The sequence below is a fragment of the Bos taurus genome, chromosome 20 (assembly GCF_002263795.3).
Source record: "Bos taurus isolate L1 Dominette 01449 registration number 42190680 breed Hereford chromosome 20, ARS-UCD2.0, whole genome shotgun sequence".
NCBI lineage: Eukaryota > Metazoa > Chordata > Mammalia > Artiodactyla > Bovidae > Bos > Bos taurus.
In genome coordinates this window covers 3851110-3875099 of record NC_037347.1, presented here as the reverse complement: position 1 = coordinate 3875099, position 23990 = coordinate 3851110, and the positions used below count along the sequence as shown (strand labels likewise).

The following is a 23990-nucleotide window of genomic DNA, read 5'->3' as shown; positions in this document are numbered from 1 at the left end:
GCTGTGGCTCACGGCTCTAGACGACCAGCTCCATAGTTGTGGCACACGAGCTTCGTTGCCCCGCGGCATGTGGGATCTTCCCAGACTGGGCATCAAATCTGCATTGGCACGTGGATTCTTTATCACTGGACCACCAGAGAAGTCCCAGTGTGGAGTTTTCTTTAACCAGTTCAGAGCAAGGCAGGGTTCGCCCTGTCCATTTCCCTACCACACATTGATTGTGAGAAAGCTGGTCATGATTTGATCTCAGGCATAGAAGACATACAACAATAACAGAGGGTAAAACTTGAGATGCCTCCTGGGGCCTCTTTCATGGTTCAGTTCAGTTCAGTTGCTCAGTCATGTCCGACTCTTTGCGACCCCATGAATCGCAGCATGCCAGGCCTCCCTGTCCATCACCAACTCCCGGAGTTCACTCAGACTCACGTCCATCGAGTCAGTGATTCCATCCAGCCATCTCATCCTCTGTCGTCCCCTTCTCCTCCTGCCCCCGATCCCTCCCAGCAACAGAGTCTTTTCCAATGAGTCAACTCTTTGCATGAGGTGGCCAAAGTATTGGAGTTTCAGCTTCAGCATCAGTCCTTCCAATGAACACCCAGGACTGGTCTCCTTTAGGATGGACTGGTTGGATCTCCTTGCAGTCCAAGGGACTCTCAAGGTTACAGCAATTATTATGAAATATTTATCATGCTAATGACCTTCCTGCACTTAGAAGGTATGCATATAGGAAAAATCATTATTAGTAAGCTAGTTGAATGGGGAAAAATTTATTCTTCGTTTTTGTTTCACATAATTAAACCCAGTACTGTGTATGTCTGCGCATAGAAATATAATAAATATATTTTGTGAGGATGGAATTGATGGTATGCTTCTCATTGCCCATACACACGGTACATTTAATATCTGTGAGAAACTCAGTTGACGATTGTAGCTTACTTCTTAGATCCCCTAAATGTGAAAACAGATTCAGTCTTAAAGGGAATCTTTCCAGAACCCTGTTTCCTTGCCTTCCTAGGCAAAACTCATTAAACATGATTTAACTACTTCTTAAATAGTCTGGATCTCTATAATGCCACAGAATTATACTCCTGGAAGGACCCTGGAAATTTTAGTTAAAAGCCAGATAAGTTTTTCTGATGAGAGAATGGGAAACAAGTCCAGGGACTGTTCCAAAGATGGGCAGTTGGATGAGAAAGCAGGATTTCTGACATTGAATAGGGAGCCTGTCTTTATAGCCCTCAGTCAGAGTGGTGCTGGTACATCCCTGCCCTCAGCGGCTTCTTACAAGGAGGTCCAAATGCCCCTTTGCCAAGCCCCATGCGGCTCGACTCTGGATGGCCTTTTCCTCTCTCCCTCCATTGAGTGGCATAACACTTCTCACAGTGTTCAGTGCCTTTAGCAGAAACCTCCAGACCCTTTCTAAACTGCTGCTTCTCATCTGTCCTGGAAAACTACTTCATCAAGCTTGAAAAGCACCCTTCTAAGCTAGTGGGTCTTTTCAACTGTATGATGCCTTGAGTGGGGCTGGCAGTGGCATTTTGACAAACTCTAGACAGGTGCTAAATTATCATTATGTACCATATATCTAGGGGAGCCCTTGGATATGGAGGGTGAAGTGGCACAAATGCAATTTTTGAGATATCTTATGAGGATGTCTAAGACAGTAGTTCTCAAGCAGGGACTCTTTTTGTCCATCCCCATGTAGATATTTGGCAATATCTAGAAACATTTTTGGTTGTCATGACTGGGGAGAAGGACTGGTTATAGCATCTAGTAGGTAGGGGTCAGAGATGCTATTAACATTCTATAGTGCATAGGAAACCCCCACAACAAAGAATTATTTGGCTCCAAAAGTCAATAGTGCCAAGGTTGAGAAACCCTAATCTAAGACTAAAGAAGGCTAAAGAATACAGGGGCAGGATTTGGATTACAAACCTAAAGCCATGAAAGAAAACACCCGAGAACTGAAAGAAGAGACGATAAAGGATAGCTGGTAGGTTTTGGGGTCATATGTTAAGTGTATGTTTAGCTTTAAGAGAGGCTGCCAACCTTTTCCAAAACAGTCTGTATTATTCTACATCTCCACAACAATGCGTGAGTTCAAGTTGCTCCACATCATCACCAGCGCTTGGTATCATCAGTTTGATGTTTTCTATTTTTGCCATTCTGATAGGAAGTGAAATTGCATTGTGACTTTTATTTGCATTTCATTAATGACTAATGTTGAATATCTTTTCATGTGTTTATTTGCTGTCTGTATATCTTTTTTGACAAGGTAGCTGTTTAAATCTTTTGCTCATTTATTAGCTGGGTGATTTCTTTCTTTATTTTTTTATTACTGAATTCTGACAGTTCTTTTTACATCCTGGATACAGTCCTTTGTCAGTTATATATTTTGCAAATGTTTGCTGCCCATCTGTGGCTTGTCTTTTGGTTCTTCTAACAGTGTCTTACGTGAAGCAGAAGCACTTACTCTGATGAAGTCTACTTTACCACTGTTTCTTTTACGGATTGTGTGTTTAGTGGCATATCTGAGATATCTTTGCACAGCTCAAGGTCACGCTTTCTTTCAGATGTTTTACAGTTTTAAGTTCTACGTTAGATGTGTAACGTGTGGGTGAGGTTCACCATTATTAGTGTGGTTTCTGCCTATGGATGTCCACTTTTCTAGCACCATTTGCTGAAAGGACTGTCCTTTCTCCATTGATCTGCCTTTGCATCTTTATGCAAAATCAATTGACCATATATTTGTGTGTGTCTATACCTGGACTATATGCAGTTCCATTGATCTGTTTGTCTACCTTTCACCAATTCTACAATGTCTTGATAAATATATTTTTACAGTAAATCAGGTGGTGTGAGTCCTCCAACTTTATTCCTTGTTTCCAAAATTAGTTTGGTTATTCTAGTTCCTTTGCCCATCTATATATATCTTAGAATAAGCTTATTGATTTCTGTAAAAATATCTGCTGGAATTCTTGACTGAGATTGAGTTGAATTCATGGATCAATTTAGGGAGAATGGAATCAGAACAATATTGAACCTTCCTTTCTATGAACATAATATATCCATTCATTTAGGTCTTCTTTAACATCCTTCCTTAGTGTTTTATAGTTTTCAGCATATATTTTGTAAGAATTATATTTAGTTCATTTGTGCTGTTGTACAAGATACTATTTTTTAATGTCAATTTCTAATGTCAAAGCTAGAGTATAGGAAAACATTGGTATATTGAGCCCCATATATTGATCATGCTTAAACTCATCAGTTCTAGGACTTTTGAAAAAAAATAGACTTGGGATTTTTCTACATAGACAACAATTTTGCAAACAGTTTTATTTCTTCCTTTTTATTTTAAAATTTTTATTGCAGTATAGTTGACTTAGCATGTTGTGTTAATTTCTGCTGTACAGAAAAGTGACTCAGTTATACATAAATATATATTCTCTTTCATATTCTTTGCAACCCCATGGACTATACAGTCCATGGATTCTCCAGGCCAGAATACTGGAGTGGGTAGCCTTTCCCTTCTCCAGGGGATCTTCCCAACCCAGGGGTCAAACCCAGGTCTCCCGCATTGCAGGCGGATTCTTCACCAGCCGAGCCACCGGGGAAGCCCATATTCTTTTCTATCACGGTTTATCACAAGACATTGAATGTAGTTCCCTGTGCTGTGCAGTGGGACCTTATTGTTTATCATATTTCTTTCTTTCTTTCTAATCTATACATTTTTTGTTTATTTTTCTTGCTTTATCGTGCTGGCAGGGACCTGTAGTGAGATGTTAAACAGGAGCAGTGCAGTGGACGACTTTGCCTTGTTCCCAGTCTTCAGGGGGAAACATTAGTAAAGTATGATGTTAGCATTAGGGTTTTTGTAGACGCTGTCTTTCAGATTAAGGACGTTCCCTTCTATTTCTAGTTCACTAATAGATTTTGTCATGAGTGGATGTTGAATTTTAGCAAACAGTTTTCCTATATTGATATGATCATATAGTTTTTTTTCTTTAGTGTACTGATATTGTGAATTATATTGACTGATTCTCACATATTGAATGAGCTTTACATTCCTGGGATAAAGCCCATTTGGTCATTATGTATTTTCCTTTCGATATATTACTAGATTGAATTTGCTGTTATTTTGGTGAGGATTTTTGAGTCTGTATTCATTGAAAATATATCGGTCTGTGGTTTTATTTTAATGTTGCTCTGGTTTTCTTCATTTCTTCTTGAATGTGCTTGGGTGCTTTCCTTCCAGGGATTTGTCTGTTTCGCCGAATGGGCTGGGCTGCTGCTGGTGCTCCCTTGGCGCCCTTTCCGTGGCCGTGGGGTCTGTGGTGGTTGCTCTTTCGCTCCTCATGTGGTGGTTTGTGTTGTCGTAGCCTCTTTCTCTCCTGCCTCCTTTTCCCTCTCCTCGTCCTCCTCCTCCTTTGTCAATCTGGCTAAAGGTTTGTTAATTTTACTGACTGTTGCCTGGTTCTCTGGCCAGAAACATGAGGTTTGTTAGGGTTTTACCTACTTTTTCACAGCATCACTGTCCAGGATTGGGGCAAAGCTAGGAGAGCAAAAGGAAAAAGGGAAACTCACCCCCAGTACCAGCCCTTCTCTAAGTCTTGACTCCCTTTCATAGTCGCCTTCTTTTGTTTACTTTTCAGAGTCCTCAGGTAGTTGCTTTTTGTATTTTATCCAGAGTTTTTCACTGTATTCAGCAGGAGAGAGAGGTTGTATTGACTTACCTCATTATGTCAGAAGCAGAACTCTCCCGGAATGCTCTTTTTTTAATCACAGTATTTTTACCCTCACTTGCTGCTCCTAAGGAACCTGTCAGTGAGTGTATGTTTTGAGATATCAGGTGCCTGTAAAGATATAAGTTATTCACAGAAAACTGTCTGAGGAAATCTAGGTTCCTTACAGAGAAGTGTCATGAATCGCTTCTCTTTCTTGTGTTATCAAAGACAGAAACCCACTTCTGGTTGGCTTGAAAATACTGTTAGCCTCTGACCAGGAAGCCAGAAATGTCACCTTCCTCATCTCTTAAGATTGCTTCCCTGAGTTGATTCTGTCTCGGGCGGATCCCTCCAGCGTGGCCCACCATGACCTACATCCTCCCAGATCAGCAACCCTGAAGGGCAGAGAGTGGCTTTCCCCAGTAGTTTAGCAAACATCTTGAAGCTCTCACTAGCCTGGCAAGGACCGCTTGCTCATCTCTGAACCAGTCTCTGATGCCAAGGCATGGAACATGCTGACAGACAGCCTCGATCTTATGCTCAGCCTGGGGTCAGTTGGGGTTGAGACATCAGTTATACCTGAATCTCAGACACGGAATGGGAGCTACTTAAGACATGCGTTCTCAGCCAGGGTGATATCACCCCCAAGGAATTAAAAACATCTTAGATAATATATAGTTTAACAGATTGACAGTGTTATTTGTGGGATTAACATTTCATGGAGGTTGGTAACTATGAAAAAATGTTGAGAAGGGCTTCTGAGGGGACAACAGTTTAAAAGGAGATTGAGAAACACTGCCCTAAATGAAACTGAGGTACTGTCGTCAAAAGAAGGGGCATGGATACCAAACAGCAAAAACAGCACTTACCTGCTCTGGCGGAGCCTTGGAAACTGGAGCCAGCAGCAGAATGGTGGCCGGGGGTGCCCTCTGTCACTGGGGTGGAGAGTAGGGTGGGGGCTAGTGCCTAGAAAGCTGAGCCTTGTCTTCAGTCTCCCTGGCCCAGGAGTTCTGGGATTGAAGGGTTGTTTGATATGAAGTGTGAGAGGGTACCCTGACCCCGCAGTTCTCTGCTGTTGCTGGTGCAGGTGAAGAATGAGGTGGAGAAGCTCCCCCGGCAGCAGCGGAAGGAGAGCATGAAGCAGAAGATGGAGGAGCACACTCAGAAAAAGCAGCTTCTCGTGAGTCCTTGTCCCTGAGTTGGGAGGTTGGAGGGGTTGGGGAGTCCCAGGTTTGAGACCCTGAATGGTGCCCCAAGTACTTCTCTGTGTCCGTGCCCTGCCCCTTGAATATTCACCTATCTCTTATTCTTGCTTGTGTTCAGTCATGTCCAACTCTTTTGCAACCCCATAGACTGTAGCCCGCCAGGCTCCTCGGTTCATGGGATTTCCCAGAATGCTGGAGTGGGTTGCCATTTCCTTCTCAGGGGATCTTTCCGATCCAGGGATTGAACCTGAGTCTCCAGCTTTGGCAGGCAGATTCTTAACCACTGAGCCACTAGGGAGACCCCCCTATCCCTTATTCTGAACATCTAAACCAGATCATCCTGGTTATCCTTCATCACCTCTCCCACGCAGCCTTCCTTGATAGCCCTCACTCCAGCTGGAAGTGAGCTCTCCCATCTCTGCGAGACACCACAGACATTTATTTCCATCTCTCCCGAAGCCTTTAGCACCTCCTGCCTTGTTTTATGGTTGTTTGTACATCACATCTCCTTGACCAACCCAGTATATCCATCTGCCTGCTTGGAGTCTCAAAGACATCAGGCCCAGGTCCCCCAGACCTTGGCCTGTTCCCTTAGTTCCGAGGGGTCACTGTCCTCCACTGTGCTGTGAGACCACAGGCCTTGTCATTCCTGGTGCCTCTTTCCCCTTAGTTCGTCACTGCTTCTCAGAGTTTGGATTTTTTTTTTTTAATCTCCAAACTCTCTCTGGATCCATCAAGTTGTCAGCATCTCTGTGACCCCTGAGCTTGTTGTCTTTTGCCTGGACTACTTCAGTAACCTCCCAGCTGGTTTCCCTGAAGCTCTTGCAGCTCTTTCTCACACACCAGTTGGTGTGATCAACACGAATTCCAAATCTGATCAGATCTGATCATGACACCCTCCCCCCAAATCCCGGCCTTTAAGCCCTCGTACAGATAAACCTTCACTTTACTCATCTGACCAGTTCAGCCTTCTCGTGTGCTTTCAAGGCCCTGGAGGTCTGGTTCCTGTCCGCCTCTCCCAGCCGAACGCAGTCCCCTCTGCTGCAGCCTCACCAGCCTTCTTCCCACTTCGTGCTCCCATCTTCTCCCACTTCTTCTGTCCCCAGATGCAAAGAACATTAGAGTCTGCCATTACAAATGTATTTGTGTTAATATATTATCTAGTTCAGTGTTCACAGCTTACCAGGATAGGTGCTGCTTGTTTTTCCCTTCACAGAGGAAGAAACTAGGGCTTGGAGGGTTGACGGTGCACAGTTAACAGTGGGGTCCCAGGCCTCAAACTGAATCTAACTCCAGACTCTCCTGCTTTCCTCCAACCTGTCCTCGATGCTGTGACTAGAGGAAGAATGCAGTGCTGGGGAGTGGCGGGGAGACAAGCCCTCCTCCCCTGAGAGCAAGAGCAGATTGGCCCTTGGAAACCTGGCAATTGCATCAAGAGCCTCAAAAATGTATTAAGAGCCCCCCAAATCCATCCTTTGGCCTAGATTTTCTGCTACGAGGGCTCATCTTACAGATGAGTTATCACAGAGGCTCAAGGACATTTAGCTACCAGAATGTGAAGAGCAGCAGTATCTAAAAGAAAATCTATAAGCAACCTGTTATGTATTGGTTTGATAAGTTAGGGTGTAGTTATACCATGAAATATATTCAGCCATTAAAATATATTTTTGATAGAAGGTTACATTATGACATGGAAAGGTCTTTTTAATAATTTTTACAAATTGTGGTAAAATTGACATAAAATTTGATATCTTACCCACGTTTAAATGATTCTAAGTACATTAACATCATTGTGCATTACCATCACCACGATCCATCTCCGGAACTCTTTATCTTTCACAACAGAAGCTCTGTACCCATTAAACAAGAACTCCCCACGACACCCTCCCTCCAGTCCCTGACGACCACCATTCTACTTTCTGTCTCTACAAATTTGACCTCATACAAATGGAATTATACATTACTTATCCTTTTGTGTCTGGTTTACTTCACTTACCGCGTCCTCAAGGTTCATCCGCATTGTAGCGTGTATAAGGATTTCCTGCCGTTTAAAGCCTGAATAAGATCCCCTGTATGTGTACACCACACTGTGTTTATCTGTATTTGTTTATGGACACTTGAGTTGTTTCCAATCCCTTGGCTGTTGTGAACAATACGGCCATGAATATGGGTGTATAAATATCTCTTCAAGTCTTTAAAAGTAATTTTTGAAACAACAGGTGTAGATACATTTGTATAAATGTACCAAAACCAGCTGCTAGCAATGAGTGGTAAGATTAGTGCAAATTTTAGTTTCTTAACATGTTTCCTAAAGTTTTAAATTTTTTAATTTAGTATTTTTTATTGAAGTATACAATGTTGTATTGGTTTTAGGTATACAGCATAGTGATTCAGATATATATGTGTGTGTGTATATATATATTCTTTTTCAGATTCTTTTCCCTTGCAGGTTATTACAAAATATTGAGTATTGTTCTCTGTGCTAGACAGTGGGTCCTTGTTGGTTATCTACGTCATATATAGTAGCTAAAATTTTAAATTTAAATTTTAGCTTTTACTATTAAGGAAAATTAAAAACATTGGCACAAATAGGTATAATAATATAATAACCGTAAAGAGTTGGATATGACTGTGTGGCTGAACAACCACCCCATATACAGATCACCTGACCTCAGCAATTATCAACCCCTATCTGCTCACTTCCCCACTCTACTGTATTATTTTGAATTGAATCCCAGACCTCATATCATTTCATCTGTAAGTACCTCAATATGTATCTCTAAGAAAAGAACAACAAAACCAAAAACACACTTAAAATTTTATAAATTTTTTTATTGAAACATTTTTTTTTGGCTGTGCCATGTGTCTTGTGGGATTTCAGTTCCCTGAGCAGGATTGAACCCTGGCCCTGGGCAGAGAGAAGAGTGGAGTCCTAGCCACTGGACCGCCAGGGAATTTTCACCCCTAAAATTGTAAATACTCAACCTTAACAGGACCGGGACTTCCTGGCCAAGCAGAAGGAAGACCTGGAGCTGGCCATGAAGAGGATCACGGCCGACAACAGGCGGGAGATCTGCGACAAGGAGCGCGAGTGCCTCACGAGGAAGCAGGAGCTCCTTCGAGGTGGGTGCCTGAGAGCAGGGGTGCACGTCGGGCCTGAGTGGACGGCCCAGCCCTGGGCGGGACGGACGCTGAGACTTCTCCACCCTAAGACCAGACATCAGCCTCGTGGCGAAACAGGAGGAAAACCCCCACTGAAGTCAAGACTGAGGCAGAGATACCATTATCAATAACACGATTTAACATGCTGGCACACGTCAAGGAAGGAAGGAGAAAAAGAAGCGACGTAGAATGGGTGGAAACTGTATTAAAGAATCAGTGAGCCGGTCAGTGGGGTGGTGAGGTGCGGACAGAATCCAGAGCCCATCAGAGCAGCCATATCACATGTTGAACGCCTCCTCTGCCAAGCCGTGTGCCTTCATCTTGTACCTTCATCACGCCCGTTTTTAGATATGAGGAAGCCGAGGCTTGGAGGGCGGCTGTGCTTTGGCCAGAGTTGCACCGCTCGCGAGCGGCCGAGTGGGCCTTGGATGCAGATCTTCTCTGGAAGCCACGCCCTTCAGTCCCCGGCGGGGTGGGGTTTGGGGCAGGTTTGGTGCTGGCAGGCCCCTCCCAGCTCGGGACTGTCCCGAGACAACAGTGCGGGGGCGGCGGGCAGAGGGGTGCCTGGAAGACGGGCCTCGGCGGGGCGAGCTCGCGTGTCTGAGCGAAGGCCTTCAGCGTGGGGAGCTCCGCTGGGGAGGCTCTGGGTAGGGCGCTCTGGAAGACGCAGGGCTTGGGGTCTTTATATGGCCCCCAGGCTGTCTTATTTATGGCCAGAGAAGGCAATGGCACCCCACTCCAGTGCTCTTGCCTGGAAAGTCCCATGGACGGAGGCGCCTGGTGGGCTGCAGTCCATGGGGTCGCTAAAAGTCAGACACTACTGAGCGACTTCACTTTCACTTTTCACTTTCACGCATTGGAGAAGGAAATGGCAACGCACTCCAGTGTTCTTGCCTGGAGAATCCCAGGGACGGGGAGCCTGGTGCGCTGCCGTCTATGGAGTTGCATAGAGTCGGACACGACTGAAGCGACTTAGCAGCAGCAGCAGCAGCAGCAGATGTTGGGTATAATTTTATGGGGTATGGAAAGCAAGCAGGCTGCAAATGGCTAGAACTCTGTGGTCTGAACTCCATTTACAGCAGCTGGCTGAGTGAAAACTGGACTTTGGTGCCTGTGGGCTGTGGACCTAATGGTCCCTGTCTGTCGTAAAGATGTAAACGGGACTGACACCCAAGTACTGTTTTTGGCTCATTATTATACCGGGGACTGCAGCCGGGACTCCGATGGCCAGGGCAGTTAAACGGTGTGAGCCCAGTACTTAATGTGGACCAAGCAAAACGGAGTCCTTGGTATTCCGACATCCTGAACAGAGCCACGGGTGTTTGGGAAAAGTTCGTTTCCCTTGTCACCTTTGCTTATCACGTGATGGTCTGTAAGAAGCATTCTACTTGTGGGACTGTGGTTCTGATTGGTTTGGAAGCCAAATCACTGTTTCGGTGTCCTGTGGGTAGATGCTGGCTTTCATGGGATGGGAGGGAAGCAAAATACACGGAACTTTCACAGTGGGCGGAGCAGGACCAGCTACGTCTCGCAGGGCGTGAGGTTCTCCATGACCCCACCTCCCTGCCCTGTAGCACTAATGGACTTCCAGTGATAAAATGCCAGGTATCGTTCCAAAACGCACAGATGGGATGCGGAGGGTCCCACCCATTTTTCAAAGTAGGATATAGTGACAAGTGTCATACCTTCTCCATAGGTTTCCACATGAGCGCTTCCCATCTGCCCCTTAGGGAAGCGCAGGCGCAGTGCGGATAGAATGTAATAGTGTCTTCCAAGGGTATTCCTCCCTCCATGGTGTGCCATTTGGCAGGGGTGGAAGATGGGGCCTGGAGCAGACTTTTTGGCTGGGTTCTAGCCTAGGTCTCTGGTTTCTCTGGCTCCTGACGTCCTGACACTCCAAACACCTCCCGCTGTACCATGCTGCGGGGGGCTCTCTTCCTGAGGTGCTGAGGAAATTCCTAGCTGGTGGCTCAGCCAGCATAGTCTGAGGAGGCGGCGCCATCGCCAGCTGCGGTGTGGAGACCGGGCTCGGGAGTGGAGGGGAGGGCCTGGGGGCTCTGGCCATCTGCACCTCACTGGGTGCTGTGTCCGCTGCAGACCGGGAGGCGGCGCTGTGGGAGATGGAGGAGCATCACCTGCAGGAGAGGCACCAGCTGGTGAAGCAGCAGCTCAAAGACCAGTACTTCCTCCAGCGGCATGAGCTGCTGCGCAAGCATGAGAAGGTGAGGCTCCGAGCCCGCGGTTCCCAGGCTGCCACTGGGGGGCCGGGAGGCCTCCCCGCACGTCTGAGAGGAGCCGATTGGCCACAGGGAGGCTCGAGAGGTTCTCGGCAAAGTCCTGCCTCAGATCCAGGGGCCAGGAATCATGGAAGCTCCCTCCCTGACCCTGACGCCTGACGTATATGTCTCACTTTTACCCCCTTTTTCCTTTCTTTTGTCCTGCCCTCCTTTCCATTTTCACTTTGTCTTTCCCATGCATTCTCTCAGAATACTTTTTACTTTTTTTTTGTTACAATTGATTTACAATGTTGTGTTAATTTCTGCTGTACAGCAAAGTGACTCACACACATATGCACACATATACAGTCTTTTTTCAATAGGCTTTCCCATTATGGCTTCTCCCAGGAGATTGGATATAGGTCCGTGTGCTGTACAGCAGGACCTTGTTGTTTATACGCTCCAAATGTGAGAGTTAGCATCTGCCACCCCCAACCCCAGTCGGTCCCTCTCCATCCCCCACCCCCACCCTGCTCTTGGCAGCTGGCCTGTTCTCCGTGAGTTCGTTTCTGTTTTGTAGACAGGTTCACTTGTGCCGTTATTTTGGATTCCACAGGTCAGTGACATCATCTGGTGTCTGTCTGTCACTCCGCTCACTGTGGCAGTCTCTAGGTGTATCCATGCTGCAGGCATCCCTTTGTGTTTTATGGCTGAGTAGTATTCCACTGGACACGTGTGCACATCTCTTTATCCGTTCTCTGTCAGTGGACACGTAGGCTGCTTCCACGTCTTCACTACTGGAATGGTGCTATGAACATAGGGGTGCATGTATCTTTTCGAATTATAGTGTTGTCTCCCCAAGAGTGGGATTGACGGATCATACGGTAGCGCTTAGTTTTCTGAGGCGCTTCCGTACTGATCTCCATAGTGGCTGTACTGACTTTCATTCCCACCAGCAGTGCAGGACCGCTCCCTTTCCTCCACACCCTGTCTAGCATTTGTTATTTGTGGACATTTTAATGACGGCCGTTCTGACAAATGTGAGGTAGTACCTCATGGTAGTTTTGATTTGCATTGCTGAAGATTGATTGTAGGTGTGTAGGTTTATTTCTGGGCTCTATTCTGTTCCATTGATCCATATATCTGTTTTTGTACCAATACCACACTGTCCTTTTTATTTTTTGGATAGACTTGTTTTTTTTTATTTATTTTATTATTTATCTCACAGCCTGTGGGATCTTAGTTTCCTGACCAAGGATCAAACCGGGCCCTTGGCAGTGAAATCTCAGGAGTCCTAACCACTGGACTGCCATAGATTTCCCAGCACCATGCAGTTTTGATTACTGTAGCTTTCTACTGTTGTCTGAAGTCTTTCAAAATACGTTTAAGTCTCAACTTAAATACCGCTTCTGCCAGAAAGCTTTCCCTAACCTCCCCAGCCCAGAGAAGGGCCCCTTCTGTGTGGCTGGAGCACTCTACTTCTGTGCAATTGTCTTGGTTCAGTCCTTTTAGTGGGGACAGAGACAGGTTAAACTGAGATCTGGTGTGGGTTATTACAGCTCCTAACCTAAGTACAGTGTTGGAAGTCAGCCCAAGGCTGTGGCATGCCCTACCTGGCTAAAAAGTTAGGGGAGGCTTCTTGGGAGAAGTGATGCCTGTGCCAAGTTTTGAAATACAAGTGTTAGGTGAAGGAAAATATTCAAATTTATCAAGACTTTAAAAAATATGAATTGACACCTATCAATAATGAGGAACCATCCCATTAATGTACATTTTGCTCTGAGATAATAGCTCAGGATAGCATGCTACCAATTGGTTAAATGAGAAGGCATTCAGAAGGTAAGACTCTAAAACATTGTTAATGGTAATTTTAAAATTGAAAATAGAAAATGTTACTTAAGAGAGAAGTCAAATGACGCCGAGCCTTGTTCTGAGCATTCTGAACCACGCAGGTCTTGGGCTCCTGAGGGGCGTGTGGCAGCCCTGACCTCTGACTACACCTGTGTGTGTGGAGCAGCAGCTGACCTTGTCCCCTCTGGGTGTCCCTCTCAGGAGCGCGAGCAGATGCAGCGCTACAACCAGCGCATGATCGAGCAGCTGAAGGTGCGGCAGCAGCAGGAGAAGGCGCGGCTGCCCAAGATTCAGAGAAGCGAGGGCAAGACGCGCATGGCCATGTACAAGAAGAGCCTCCACATCAACGGAGGGGGCAGCGCCGCTGAGCAGCGTGAGAAGATCAAGCAGGTCGGGGGCCTGGGGTGTCCTGGAGTGGGGCCAGACCCAGTTGTGGTGGGGCCTGAATCTTACACATTTAGGGGAATATAAAATATAAGATGCAGCAGTCTTGGAGAGAGGAGTGGACTGGAAGCCTCACGTTGACCCCCGCTGGTGGGTAGGAAGGAGGCTTGGCGTTGCTTTCTGATGCACGCTCCCCGTCACTCCTGGGCTTCTATTCTGCAGCTGCTTCTACCCTTTTCATCTCCTGAGACCCCCACTCACGAGTCACCCAGGTGGCTCGGGCGCATGGAGTCGGTGACCCTGGAGTCCTGTGCTTCCTGCCTCCTCCACACACTGTCCTAGCACGTCTCAGTGTCCCGCCCGTCTGTGGGCTCCTTGAAGGCGGGGGCTGGGAGGACTTCGCACAGGGGGCCCTGCCTGAGTGGCGCAGGACACTGTGCCTGTGTACATCCTGGCCCCTCGGGGCATCTCCTGAGGGAGCGACTTCACTTGTTCTCGGTTGCAGTTCTCCCAGCAGGAAGAAAAGAGGCAGAAGGCAGAGCGGCTGCAGCAGCAGCAGAAACATGAGAACCAGATGCGGGACATGTTGGCCCAGTGTGAGAGCAACATGAGTGAGCTGCAGCAGCTGCAGGTACCGCCCCCTGCCCCGCCGTGCTCGCCCCCGTCTCCCCGGGGGCGTGCAGCTCTCTGGGGGGACCCTACAGACAGGGGAGCTCTGGGTGGAGCTGTTTCCATCCTGCTGTTCTCTGTGATGTTGGTCACATCATGTCCCCCTCCCATGCCATAGGTTCCACATTTATAAAACAGGTGTGGGGCAAGGTAATCACTCCTATTTTGTAGAACTGGAGTGAGGCTTTGTGAATGAGATGGCAGAGCTGGGCCAAAAGTGCTACGCCCAGGACATGGCATTGGGCATGTTGCTGGCTTTCTTGGTCATCACTGTGTCTTTGGAAAAGGTGTCCCAATAACCCTAATACCAAACAGACACATTACAAGGATCAGTATCTCTCATGAGCACAGATGCACAAATCCCCGATGAAATGTTAGCAAACAGAATTTAAAAATACATAAAAAGAAGTATATACCATGACCAGGTGGGATTTACCCCCCAGGGTTGGTGCAGTATACAAAAATGAGTTAATGTAATCCATGACATCAGAAGGCTAAAGAAGAAAAATCACATGATCATATCATCAGTAGATACAGAAAACGCATTTGACAGAGGCTGACACCTGCTTATGTTAATTAGCAGAAGGGAACTTCCTTAACTTGATAAAGAGTATCTACAGAAACCTACAGCTACCATTATCCTTGATGGTAAGAAGCTCAAAATTTTCCCATAAAGTCAGGAAAAGGAATCCCGATATTGCCAAGCCCCTGTGTGACCCCCTTCCTTGGGGAGATCCTTGACCTCTTCAAGTTTCTCGAATCCCAGTCAAGTTCGCCTCACCCTAAGGGCCCTTGCCCAGGAGTTGGTACTTGGAGCCCCCTTGTGGTGGAGCGAGGCATTGCTCTGCCTGACAGATGCACTGACACAAGCATCTGTGACCTCAGGAAACTCTTGAGGCTGTGAGACCCACCCAGCAATTTCTGGAAGGGCAGAGGGGTGTGGAGGAAATACTGCAGGTGTTGAATCCTGGCAGGCAGGGGCTCTGCTGCGTGTTGCCGTGTGAATTTTAGCCAGCCTGCTCACCTTCTGTATTTATGTTCCCACCCCTGCCTCATGGGGTTACTGTGAGGATCAACTGAGAGAAGCTGTAGAGAGTTAGCAGCCAGCTCTGGGCAGGCCACAAGTACTCAGGGCAGCTATGAGTATTGTTCCCACAAGGCGGTTTCTAAATTCCTAGAACCCTAGAGCTTGAAACCCCAGGTAAAAATCCCCCAGCAGTTCTACTCCAGTCCAGGAGGGTGGAGGTATCTGGATAAAGGCACCTTCCCCCTGCTTTATAAACGCGTGATAAACCGCAGGGTTGATTCTCTGTGAGGAGCCAACAGGGAATTGTCCCTGTGGGAGGTTCCAGGTTCAGTTTTGTGAGGCAGATAACTTGCCTCAGAGAGAGAGCAGTGATGTTGGCAAGCCTCAGGCAGGTCCACGGCCCTTATCCCTTGTCACAGATCTCTCCTGGAGGGATGGTATGTGACACAGAAAGTATATAACTTACATAGATACAAAATGTTTATACATACAGATTATCTTATCTCACGCTGCCGTAACAAAATACCAGAGACCGGCTGGCTTAAACAACAGGAGCTTATTTTCTTACAGTTTTGGAGCCTGGGATCCAGAGATCAGCTTGGGCAGCATGGTTGGGTTCCGGGGAAATGGATGCCTTCTTGCTGTGTCCTCACGTGGCAGAGAGACAGGAGAGGAAAGGAGGGAGAGAGGGGAGGGGAAAGAGGGATGGAGATAGGATGGAGCACTTAGCATGTGAGCTCTCTGGTCTCTTCCTGACTCACCCCACCACGAGGGCCCTGTCCTCCTGGCCTCACTAAACCTCCTTCTCTCCCAGAGGCCCCATATCTCCAAATACCATCACATTGGACATTACACTTTCAACATAATGAATTTTAGGGAGAAACAATTCAGTATACGGCACAGATGTTTAAGACAATGCTATTTATAACAGTGAAGATTAAGAGCAACCCAAGCTGGCCAAAAATACAGGAATGTTTAAATTAGATAAAGCCATACTGTAAGATACTCTGTAGGAATCAAATATCATGATTATAAAAAACGTTAATTCTTTGTAGAACTGTTTACATTCTAATGTTAAGAGGGAGGCACGTTTCAGAATTTTATATACAGGGTGAGCCGAATACCACACAGCACAGAGCCTGACAGGAAATATATCTAAAATTCTGTAGTGGTTGCCTCTGTGTGGTACAATTAGGGCACATATTTATTGTTAATGGTTTTATTGTTTTGTTAAAATGACATAATGTTCACGTTGAAAAAGTCAAACAATGCAGGAAGCACAAAGAAAGCTGCAAAACTGCTACAGATCCTATTACACAATAAAATCTATTAATGTTAATATTCTGGACTATTCTTCCAGGCACCTTTTGGTGCATTTGTATTCATGTGTATAGTTTTGTATAAATGGGGTTTATAATCAAGAAGACATAAGTGCATGGTGCTGGTGCCTCATGGTATGACTCAGCCCTCTGCGCCTCTTACCTGTCCTGCCTGGAATGTGTTCCAGAATGAAAAGTGTCACCTCCTGATAGAGCACGAAACCCAGAAGCTGAAGGCCCTGGACGAAAGCCATAACCAGAACCTGAAGGAATGGCGGGACAAGCTCCGGCCGCGCAAAAAGGTAACCATGTCTGGGCTGCTGGGCCTGTGGAGGGCTCTGCTTCATTGGACCACTGGTGTCTGCCTAGGGTGCGGGTGGAGATACAGATATGGATGAGATACAGACTTGGGGGTTCATTTTAAGGAACTGGCTCACCCGATGGTTGGGGCTGGTCAGTCTGAAACCTGCAGGGCAGACTGCAGGCTGGAGAGCCAGAGAGAGTTGATGCTGTGGTCCTGAGCACCAGGGCAGTCCAGAGCACAGTCCTCTCCTCAGTGGGGCTTCAGGCTTGCCTCTTAAGGCCTGCAGCTGACTGACCGAGGCCCACCTTCATTATGGCAGGTAAGCTGCTCTGTTCAGAGTCTACTGAGTTACATGTTAATCACATCTAAAAAATTCCTTCACAGTGCCATCTGGACTGGTGTTTGACCAAACAGCTGGTTACCATGGCTTTGGCAAGTTGACAGATAAATTAATCTCTACAGGGCCTCAGTGTGGTTATCTATAAAGTGAAGATAGGAATATCATATAGTGTTATGTGGAAAGTCCCTAGGCCACAGTATAGGCCAGGGACAGACTCATCTCCTTCCATTCTAAACTCTGAGGATGAAGCTGCCCTAACTGTCCTTGATTCTCTGTCCTTAAGCCCTGAGGTCTGTTCTGCGGGCATCTTCAGCTCTACACGCTCTAACTGAGGTCTGGCCAGGAGGCGGCTGCCCACCTCTGCCTCAGAGTGGCCTTGGAAGTCCTTGAGTTGAGGCCTCCCTCCCTGTGCTAATGGAGATTTCTGGCTGGAAGCTGGCCAAGGCCCCAGACCTTCCGATTAAAAGGTCCACACTTACTTGTAACCACATGTGGTCTGCTGGGACTTGTGATACTTGACACTCACATCAATAATACTGCTGACATAGGTTCCCTCTGGTATCAGAAGTAAATGTTTGCCTGGTTCTCTTACCCAGTGGTTCTGTATGCTTTGCACATCCTGAGAGAATCTGAAAGTGAACGGTGACATTGCCTCCAGCAACTGCATCAGTTCCCAGACTGCTTCAGGGGGGTGCCTGGACTTAGGGAGGTATTCCAAGTGTGTGTTTGGTGAGCTGGTATTGGACTTTGCTGGTGGTGGCTGCCTCTTTTCCTGAATTCTTTGTAGATGCATTCTCTCCTTTTTTTTCACTTTTATTTGTTTTCATTTACCTGGGTTGTTGGTGGAACACTGACCCAGAGGTGATGATTTTCATTCTAGAATAAATGTTTTTACACTCTTGGATTTCCATCAGCAGCTTTGAGCTGTGGCCCATGTTGGGGGAGCCAGGGGAGATGACGGTACCTTGTGGAGTATTTTTAGAAAAATTCAGATTTTTTTCTTTCAGTAAGTATAGAATGTCTGGTGAATTCAATAAGGTGTTGCTTGGGTCATAGTTAACATAGAATGTGGCCTCAGACAAGCCTTTCCTCCTGAACCTTGCTTTTTACGGCTATAAGATGAAGATAACATTTCTTCCCTTAAAACAGGTGTTTTAAGGCCTGTTCCCACGGGCCAAATGTGGCCCACCACCTGTATTTGTAAATAAAGTTTTACTGGAGCACAGCCATGCGCGTTCATTTACATATCCTCTGTGGGTGATTTTCTACTACAACAGCGGTTGAGCAGTTTTACCAGAGACCTTAATGTTTGCAAAGCTGGAATATTTACAGTCTGGCCCTTTACAGAAGGACTGCTGACTGCCCTGGGTTATACAGAGGACATAGAGTTTCTATAGGGGTAAAAGAGAGGAGTGCTTAAGAGGATAGGTTCTGAAGTAAGACAAACACGGGAGAAAGTCTTTGCTCCCCCATTACTAGCTGTGAGACCCTAGGCAGTTACTAAACCTTTCTGTGCTAAAATAAAAGTGGAAGCTGACGGCTTACAGGCTGGAACTGGCTTACAGAGAGGTTTGGCCAACAGACAGCAATTTAAAGACTTTTTTGAGTTACCAATTTTTTAAGTATAAGGAATTTTACATAAAAACCTGGATTTCCAGTTTATTTTGAAAACTTAGGAGCTCTAGCAACACTGGGCCCATCCTACCACATGACAGCCATCAGCTGGAGCTGGGAAGACAGTGTCCTTTCCCCATCTTTCCTTTAAGGTAGAACTCACTAGAATTTAGTACTGTTGAAGGAATGTGAGCTTAAGGGGGTAAGTTTGCTGAGACTATTTCAGGGCATCAGAGAATAGTTTTAAGAGACAGAATGCTGGTCCATTCCTGTGAATGGTTACTTCTGTAATGCAAGCAATAACGAACCCACATTTACTGAGTAACACATGTGTGCCTGACTTTGCGGAGCGTTTCAGAGCCTGAACTCTAAAGTTAGACCCGTCTTGCTTCTGCCCCCACGTAGCTGAATGACCTTGGGCAAGTGACCTAAACTTTCTGAGCCTCAGTTTCTCCATCTATAAGATGGGGATAATAGTATCTATCTCATAGAGTGAAGATTAAATAAGCTGTAATACACTTAGCATAGTGTGTGACACGCAAGAAGTACTCAGTAGTTACAGCCCATTCATTTAAAAAAAAAAAATATATATATATATTTTTTATGTGTACCATTTTTAAAGTCTTTACTGAATCTGTTACAGTATTGCTTCTGTTTTATGCTTTGGTTTTTTGGCCTCAAGGCACATAAGATCTCGTGCAAGTCCAACCAGGGATTGGACCCGCACCCACCGCATTGGAAGGCGAAGTCCTATCCACTGGACAATGAGGGGGAAATCCCAGCCCATTGGTTTTTAATTTAGTCTTTGCAAGTGCCCTGCCAGGAAGACAGTGAGATTGCCATTTTACACTAGAGGAAACAGACCTGGGGAGAAAACGGAACACGCAGAGGCCCACCCAGCTGCTAATGGAGCTGAATCCCATTTGACTGTAAAACCCCTGCTTTTTTCCTCTGCACTCTGCTTCCTTTTTTTTCTTTTTTTGGTCTTCTGGTATGATTTCCTTTATTTGTAAATCAGTTCAGTTCAGTCATTCAGTCGTGTCCGACTCTTTGTGACCCCATGAACCGCAGCACGCCAGGCCTCCCTGTCCATCACCAACTCCCGGAGTATACCCAAACCCATGTCCACTGAGTCAGTGATGCCATCCAACCATCTCATCCTCTGTCGTCCCCTTCTCCTCCTGCCCTCAATCTTTCCCAGCATCAGGGTCTTTTCAAATGAGTCAGCTCTTCGCATCAGGTGGCCAAAGTATTGGAGTTTCAGCTTCAACATCAGTCCTTCCAATAAACACCCAGGACTGATCTCCTTTAGGGTGGACTGAGTCTTCTCCAATACCACAGTTCAAAAGCATCAGTTCTTCGGCGCTCAGCTTTCTTTATAGTCGAACCCTCACATCCATACGTGACTACTGGATAAACCACAGCCTTGACTAGATAAGACCTTTGTTGGCAAAGTAATGTCTCTGCTTTTTAATATGCTGTCTAGGTTGGCCATAACTTTCCTTCCAAGGAGTAAGTGTCTTTTAATTTCATGGCTGCAATCATCATCTGCAGTGATTTTGGAGCCCCAAAAAATAAAGTCAGCCATTGTTTCCCCATCTATTTGCCATGAAGTGATGGGTCCAGATGCCATGATCTTAGTTTTCTGAATGTTGAGCTTTAAGCCAACTTTTTCACTCTCCTCTTTTACTTTCATCAAGAGGCTCTTTAGTTCTTCTTTGCTTTCTGCCGTAAGGGTGGTGTCATCTGCATGTCTGAGGTCATTGGTATTTCTCACAGCAATATTATTTCAATGTTATACTTGGATAGTTTTAGAGGAACTTTTTAAAATTTTTAATGGAAGGATAATTACAATGTTGTGTTGGTTTCTGCCATACATCAACATGAATCAGCCATAGGTATACATATGTCCCCTCTCTCTGGAGCCTCCCTTCCACATCCCACCTCATCCCACCCCTCTAGCTTGTCACAGAGCCCTAGTTTGAGTTCCCTGAGTCATACAGCAAATTCCCACTGGCTGTCTATTTTATCTGTTTTACATGCTGCTGCTGCTAAGTCGCTTCAGTCGTGTCCGACTCTGTGCAACCCCAGAGACGGCAGCCCACCAGGCTCCCCCGTCCCTGGGATTCTCCAGGCAAGAACACTGGAGTGGGTTGCCATTTCCTTCTCCAATACATGAAAGTGAAAAGTGAAAATGAAGTCACTCAGTTGTGTCCGACTCTTAGCGACCCCATGGACTGCAGCCTTCCAGGCTCCTCCATCCATGGGATTTTCCAGGCAAGAGTACTGGAGTGGGGTGCCACCGCCTTCTCCCCTATTTTACATATGTTAGTGTATATGTTTCCATGCTTCCTTTCTTAACTGGATGTGTATTTTTGGAGAACGTAATACATTTTTCTGGTAGGACACTATTTATCTTGTCAAACTTGCGTGTGTCCAGCTGCCTGATGCTCCCCTCGGAGCTACATGATATGCTTTTACAGTGTCAAGAAGCCCTGTCCTACAGTAGATTTTCAGAATCAGAATCTCGGGGTGGCACGACTGCGCTTAGATTTTGAAAAGGCCCCTGCCTTGGCAGGACAGCAGTCTGGTTAGGAACACTGTGTAGTTCAGACAGCTCTTGTTAAAGCTCTTCCTCCATCTTCTATTAGTGCCTCAGGTTTTTCTCCAGTCATCTGTCTGCTCCCTGCCAGCAGACTCACTTCTGCTGTTCCCTCATGCCCTGTCTAGACTGGCATTTTCCCAAAGCAGAACTCTTGGCCCACCGGCAACTCCTGCATGGTTGGGGCAGTAGGAAGGAGGAGGTGGTACTTACCTTCTGGGTGGTGGGCTCTGGGAAAGGAAAGAGGGAAGATCGAGTTACCTGAGCACTGAGGCCTGGGGGGTGGGGGGGCAGAAATTTCCAGAGAAGACCATTTTGGTGGTCCAGTGGTTGGGGGAACTTGTGTCCTAAGTAAGTGATGTGACTGAGCTCCATCTGCCCTCTGTCCTAGGCTCTGGAAGAAGATCTGAACCAGAAAAAGCGAGAGCAGGAGATGTTCTTCAAGATGAACGAGGAGTCAGAGTGTGCGAATCCCACCTCCCCAAACAAGGTCACCAAGTTCTTCCCCTACAGCTCTGCGGATGCTGCTTCTTAACAGCCCCTCAGGGCTGCTCTGTGAACAAGTAACTCAGGACCCCCTTCCTTCTTGCTTCCATGCCACTCGAATCCAGCCCCTTGCTGAGGCCACCTCAGCTGTGCCTGACGGCCCTGGCATCCCTGAGTGCTCGCTTGCTGTGGAGGGCGAGGTTTCGTGACGGGCTGCCTGACTCTTGTGCGTGCTCCACTTGGGCCCCAGTGAGCTGGGCTGTCGGTGGGGCGGCAGACCAGGAGGAACAGGTGTTCTGTGGCCGCGAGGCCCCTCCTGTTGCCAAAGCAGCACTTGTGCTGTCTGTGAGCTCGAAGCACTGCCGCCGAGGTCCCCGTGGGTTCATTCATCCTGTAATTCTCGGGGGCTTTTCAGCCGTTCCCTGCGGTGGAAGACAAGAACCAGGGCTCATAATGGCCATTTTGGCTCCAGCAGAGCCTGGTCTGCAGCCGGATGCTTGGGGTACCCCCGTTCCCCCAGCTCGCTTTCCTCTTGAGACCACCTCCACAGTGGTGGAACGGGAAGAACCTGAACGCTTTATTTTGATCTCAGGGGTTTCATGCCATCTTGTGGTCCCCCTTTCTGCACGCACGTCCCCGCCCCCTTCCCGTGCACACAGAACAGGGCCCGCTGGTGCTACGCAGGCTTGCCTCTGCCCTGGGCCTCTTGTGCTGGGTGTGTTGGAAGGTACTTGCCGGCTGAGCCCATGCCACAGAGCATGTTAGGGCGAGCCATTGGTATGGGGTGGGGGTGCTGGGTGTTGGCCCCAGAGGCACAGACGGTACCGGCTGAGTTGCCAGTCTGTGATGCCTTTTTGGCCCCACAGAGGGATCCTATGTTCAGGAATAGACTTCCCCCGCCCAGTCACTCTGTCTCTCGTTGCCCATCCTGTCTGCAGGTGATCCAGGAAGGCCACTTCCCTCCTACTTCAGGGTCCAGCCTCACACTTCAGACAGAGGCTCACAGGCACTGCACCTTCTGTTCAGGGAGAAAAAACATAAGGGAGAAATATGGAGTGCTTCTTGCCCCCAGGAACCAGACAGAAGCAAAGCTTCTGTCTCTCAGATGGAGTCCTGGGCCTTGATGCCTCAGCCGGCCCCCCAGAGGTTCCACTCCCCACAGGCTAGAGCGTATATAACCCGGTAAAGCGAATGCTCAACCCAGCATTCGACTCATCTACAAAGAAAACCTTTTTTTTTCCCATCTTTATGTCTAACTTGATATAAATGAATGTCTTCCTTAGGAAAACATCTGCTTTTTAAAAAAAAATAAATAAAAAACAACAACAACAGAAAAATATGAAGGTGACTGAGACGAGTCAAATGGGCGTACTGATTCTGGGCATGAGTTTGCTGGTGATGGGTGGTTAACACTCTGGGAAGAGTTCCTCTTTCTTCCTCTCCTATAGGTTAAGGTTAGATGTTCTGTCTTTTTACAGCAAGTCCCTGGAGTTTTCTGGGTACTCTTGTAACTGGATTTTGGGAAAGGAGGGTAACCATTCAATAGAAAAAGGGACTTGCGGTTCCACAGACTTACACACGTGGTGAAGATGCCCGAGGCCCGTGGGAAGGCACTGGTTCTCTTAGGTTAGTGAGCGCTCGGCTTGCCTGCTTCAGTATTTGACCCAGAAGGACAGTTTTCAGGTCTCCCACAGGTGAGATAAGGGAAATGATGATCCCCTTTGCCTCTCTCTGGTGCACGGGCGCTGGAGAAACATGAACTAGCAGCAGTGTAATGACAGGACACGGACGCAGTCCCACCGGGCGAGGCCAGCAGTGGCAAAGGGTCTCGCGTTGGCCGATGGCAGGGCTGATTTGGGCTTTGTTTTGTTTTTTTTGGGGGGGGGGCTTTGTTTACAACACTGCCTTCTGTAGCCTGGGGTATGAGAGAGAGTGTTAGGAGAGAGGCCCGTCTCATGGTTGAGGAGGAAGTCCTTCACGTTGGAATCTCATTCAAGGAGTTGCCGCTTTCTGTTCAGCACCGCCTGAGCCCTACTAGCTCCCCCGTCCTTTCTGGATGGGGTCCGCTTGGGTCTCCCAGGCTCACC

The 23990-nt window shown here is 47.1% G+C and overlaps 1 protein-coding gene across 1 annotated transcript in view; it reads left to right on the top strand.

Annotated features, from left to right (window-relative positions):
• Window positions 1-22884, top strand: part of STK10 (serine/threonine kinase 10) — a 122627-nt gene extending 99743 nt beyond the window's left edge. The window contains exons 13-19 of the mRNA NM_001192627.1: window positions 5812-5904; window positions 8923-9052; window positions 11189-11313; window positions 13360-13548; window positions 14048-14173; window positions 16746-16859; window positions 21809-22884. Of these exons, the coding sequence (NP_001179556.1) occupies window positions 5812-5904; window positions 8923-9052; window positions 11189-11313; window positions 13360-13548; window positions 14048-14173; window positions 16746-16859; window positions 21809-21952 (921 nt within the window). The 3' untranslated portion in view covers window positions 21953-22884. The remainder of the gene's footprint in view (window positions 1-5811; window positions 5905-8922; window positions 9053-11188; window positions 11314-13359; window positions 13549-14047; window positions 14174-16745; window positions 16860-21808) is intronic.
• Window positions 22885-23990: the final 1106 nt, after the last annotated feature.